We start from the raw sequence: 3,536 nt of genomic DNA, 5'->3' as shown, positions 1-3,536 counted from the left end.
TCCCCGCAGAACGAGGGTTGCGCTTGGAGTTGGGTGTTGATTTTGAGCCTGATAAGAGCAAAGGGGATTGGTCAGCTGGTGTTTATCCTTTCGACGTCGCCGTCGTGCAGGTTGCTCAACGGGCTGTGGTTCGCGCGCACGAATGTAAATCCAGTCTGACAAGATATGCGACGACTGATGGCAGTATGACGACGAGAGAGGGAGCATGAGTCGTTTAGCGCAACGGGGGGAGGGGGAGGGGTGGTTGTTTGACACTGGGCGACGGGGAAGAGGGAGCGAGCGAGCAGCTTACGATTTGAAAGTCGCGTCGCTTGTCGTTGGGTCGGCACGGAGGAAAGTCTCAGTGCGAAGAAGCGCGGCGAACGTATCGTATCGCGCCGGGGACGGAGCGTGCAGTGCAGCGCAAGTACGGCGTATGTGTATGGTGCGTAACCGACGTTTGCACTTTTTTGCGCGCAGGTGTTGTGATTGTTTGCAGATGTCTCGAGCAGCCCGACATAAGGGGGGCACTTTGGGGGGATCCCAAGCCGCAGTTGCCCCGTGCCACGGGGACTTGTTGTGCTCGACTCAAGGTTATTACTGGCCAGCGGGTGGGTCTTTCCCCACGATGCCGCCTCTGAGGTGCGGCGGGACGCTAGGAGGAAGCCGCTAAGCGCGAAACGGCCTGGGATGTGCTTCTTCGCTACCGCGACAGGGGCCCCTCAACCCCTGCATACCTACCTAGGTTGGCTTTGCTAGGTTGGCTTTGCGCCCCGGCCCAGGTTACTACCTGGTAGACCTTACTGCATGAGGTGCCTGCCTGTACGTCAGGTCCACGATCAGGGCCCCAGGCTGACTGACGGTGCCAGGTCAGCACTCTCGCTCTCATACCTACCTTATCTCATTCACCTTCACTGACGTGACGGAACCTAAAGGGACAGAGCTCTTTGTGTCAGCTAACTACCGAACATCTCTCAGCCGCCATCAAGCTCTCAAGACCGCATAAAGATTCCAAGCTGCTGCCGCTTACGCGTACATCTATCTGCCTGCTCCATAGGTTGCTGATGTTACCTTGCTTGGTAGGGCACACAACAGAACTTCGTCCCAAGCTGTCTCCCACCTCTCGGAGGCTTGTTTCTCAGCGTCGCCTCTCATCTCACCAAGACCTCTCCCGCAGATGGTCCTCCCACCTCACACCACACCAGCTCCAAACCCCGATTCGCTCTTCCTGCCCGCCATGTCCTCCGCAACGCCCTCCGCAACCCAAGCACCGCCTCCGGGCCCGCCCGCCACAACACCTCTCCCATCCCGTCCCAAATCTCCGGAGCAGAAGGCCATAAGCCCCGCCGGCCCCGCCGGTGCTGCTGCCGATCGCCATCGCCCCTCCGACCCCAAGTTCGATCTGCCCAAGTTGCGACTCGAGATCCGAGATCTTAACCACCCAGCCGCGGCTCACTTTCTCTCCGCCGTGAACGCCAGCACCGCCTTGGCCACCGCTGTCCACTCTGTGCTCAACCTGCTCTACGAGTCCCCCTCAAACCCGACCACTCATGCCCCGCCCACCCGCTCCGTCACCCTGATCCTCCGCGACATGGGCGGCGTTGCCTACACCACAGGCTCCGACCTCGATGACGACCACAAGGAAATCCACTTCTCCATGTCCTATATTGCCGGCATCCCCTCCGAACGCCGCACTGATGAGATCATGGGTGTCCTCACACATGAGATGGTTCACTGCTTCCAATGGAACGCCCATGGGACCTGTCCCGGCGGCCTCATTGAGGGCATCGCTGACTGGGTCCGTCTCAACAGCAAACTCAGCCCGCCCCACTGGAAGAGAGAGTCTAGCGGTAACTGGGATGGCGGCTACCAGCACACGGCCTACTTCCTGGACTACCTTGAGGGTCGATTCGGCGCTGGAACCGTGCAAAAGTTGAACGAGAAGCTCCGCAATCAAAGATACCGGGAGAAGGAGTTCTGGACCGAGTCTCTTGGTCGACCGGTAGAGCAGCTGTGGAAGGATTACGCAGAGAAGCTGAAGGATGAGGAAACTGTGCTTATCAATAAGGACGACATTTCCGATGATGACATTAGGCTCGGCAGAATCAGAGCGGCCGATGAAGCCATCGCAGAGTGAGACCAGTCTTCGGTTAGCATTTTCACATCTACTTAGGTATCATGAAACATGGAGCGAGTAGAGGTGTCATAGGAGCCAATTTCAATTCATGTGCAGTACCGCCTTGAATCTATCAGAGTACTCTTTCCCAGTCCTGTTGAACCTTTTGCGCCGTTGCTATTGCCTGTACCGTCGCCCTACTCAAACGAATTGAATCTTCCGACACGAATAAACCAACCAGGGAAACGAAGGAGGAAAAAACTCGAGTGCGAGGAATGTGACACCGTCCATTCCAACGTGATTATGCCCTGACAGGGGCTTGAGCCTCGCTCTCGCTGACAACGCTGCCAACCTCTGACCAGCTTGCGGGGGTCATCATACCCTCACTCTCACTCAGGACATCGTAGTATCGTCCAGTATCACCAGCTCTGGACGAAGCAGCATCGTTGGCAACATCCTCGCCGGAGCCAGCGAGGGATGCCGAGTCGGTGGGGGTCAACTCGCCGTCGCTGACGAGTTCAGGCTCGGACATGGGCACGGGTGGCGACATGGGGAGCGGTGAGTAAAAGTTGGAGGGGCTGGACCCTTGGGCCCAGGCCTGGATAGAGGCGTACGCATCGTCACGGTCGTCCTGGCCAGCGGTCATGTATTCTTCGGATCCGAGCTCACGGTCAAGGGTGGCAGATCTTTCGGTCTCGGAAGAGTTTTCAGCAACATCCACAAGAGCGGGCATGGTAGCGATAGCGGCGGCAGTGTATCGTGGGCGTTCGTCTGCGTCACGGGTCGTAGCACTGTAGATGTCTGAGAGGGCCTCGTCGTGGCCAGGAGACAGTTGGTTGGGCTCCTCAGTTGTCGGCAGCTCGTCCTGGTCGATTTGGTGCTCGTCGGCGAACGGGTTTGCGTAGAGTGAGGCGTTCAGGCCACGGACACCCTCAGGACGTCGACGAATAAGGCCCTCTTCGTCGCCGCGGACGTCGGCACCGGTGTTGAAAACGAAGGTTCCCTTGTCGCTGCTCTCGTCCTGTCGCATAAAGTCATCGAAGGACCTTCCGCGCGACGGGGCAGGCGGCAGCTCCTTTGAATCGGCAAGTTCGGCCTCCATCTTTTCCTTTTCTTGCTTGGCGACTTTCAGGGCATTCCAGTACAATAGCTCCTCCCGCTGCCGGCGGCGGGTTTCGTCATCGGCATCGACGCCAGCTTCAGGTCCTCCACGAGATTGCATGAAACCTTCAGCATCCTCAGGGCGGTTAAACATTGGCGGGCGGTCCTCCGGATCGATATTCTCGCCCAGCGAATGCAGAGCGACGGCGATACGCCTCCGAAGCTCGTCAGCATAGCGTCGGATCTCGGGCGATTCGTAAATGGCGATGGCGGCTGCTACAGCGACAGAAACGGCAATGACGCCGGCTGAAGCCAGGGCTCCGTGGTTAACTCCAGGCAT

The 3,536-nt window shown here is 58.3% G+C and overlaps 2 protein-coding genes across 2 annotated transcripts; one reads left to right on the top strand and one right to left on the bottom strand.

The window, feature by feature from the left end:
• Positions 1-1,216: 1,216 nt before the first annotated feature.
• Positions 1,217-2,116, top strand: CGCS363_v008254 (uncharacterized protein; the record flags this gene model as incomplete). The annotated part of the gene is made up of 1 exon (XM_036640103.1): positions 1,217-2,116. The coding sequence occupies one exon, from the start codon at positions 1,217-1,219 to the stop codon at positions 2,114-2,116; it is 900 nt and encodes a 299-aa protein (XP_036494253.1).
• Positions 2,117-2,396: 280 nt separating this feature from the next.
• On the bottom strand, positions 2,397-3,536 carry CGCS363_v008253 (uncharacterized protein; the record flags this gene model as incomplete). The annotated part of the gene is made up of 1 exon (XM_036640102.1): positions 2,397-3,536. One exon carries the CDS (start codon positions 3,534-3,536, stop codon positions 2,397-2,399), a length of 1,140 nt encoding a protein of 379 aa, XP_036494246.1.

Source organism: Colletotrichum siamense, assembly GCF_013390195.1.
Source record: "Colletotrichum siamense strain Cg363 chromosome Unknown KSG_Cg363_contig05, whole genome shotgun sequence".
NCBI classification, from domain to species: Eukaryota; Fungi; Ascomycota; class Sordariomycetes; order Glomerellales; family Glomerellaceae; genus Colletotrichum; species Colletotrichum siamense.
Note: the sequence above shows the minus strand (reverse complement) of the source record. Positions and strands in the feature narration are given on the sequence as shown.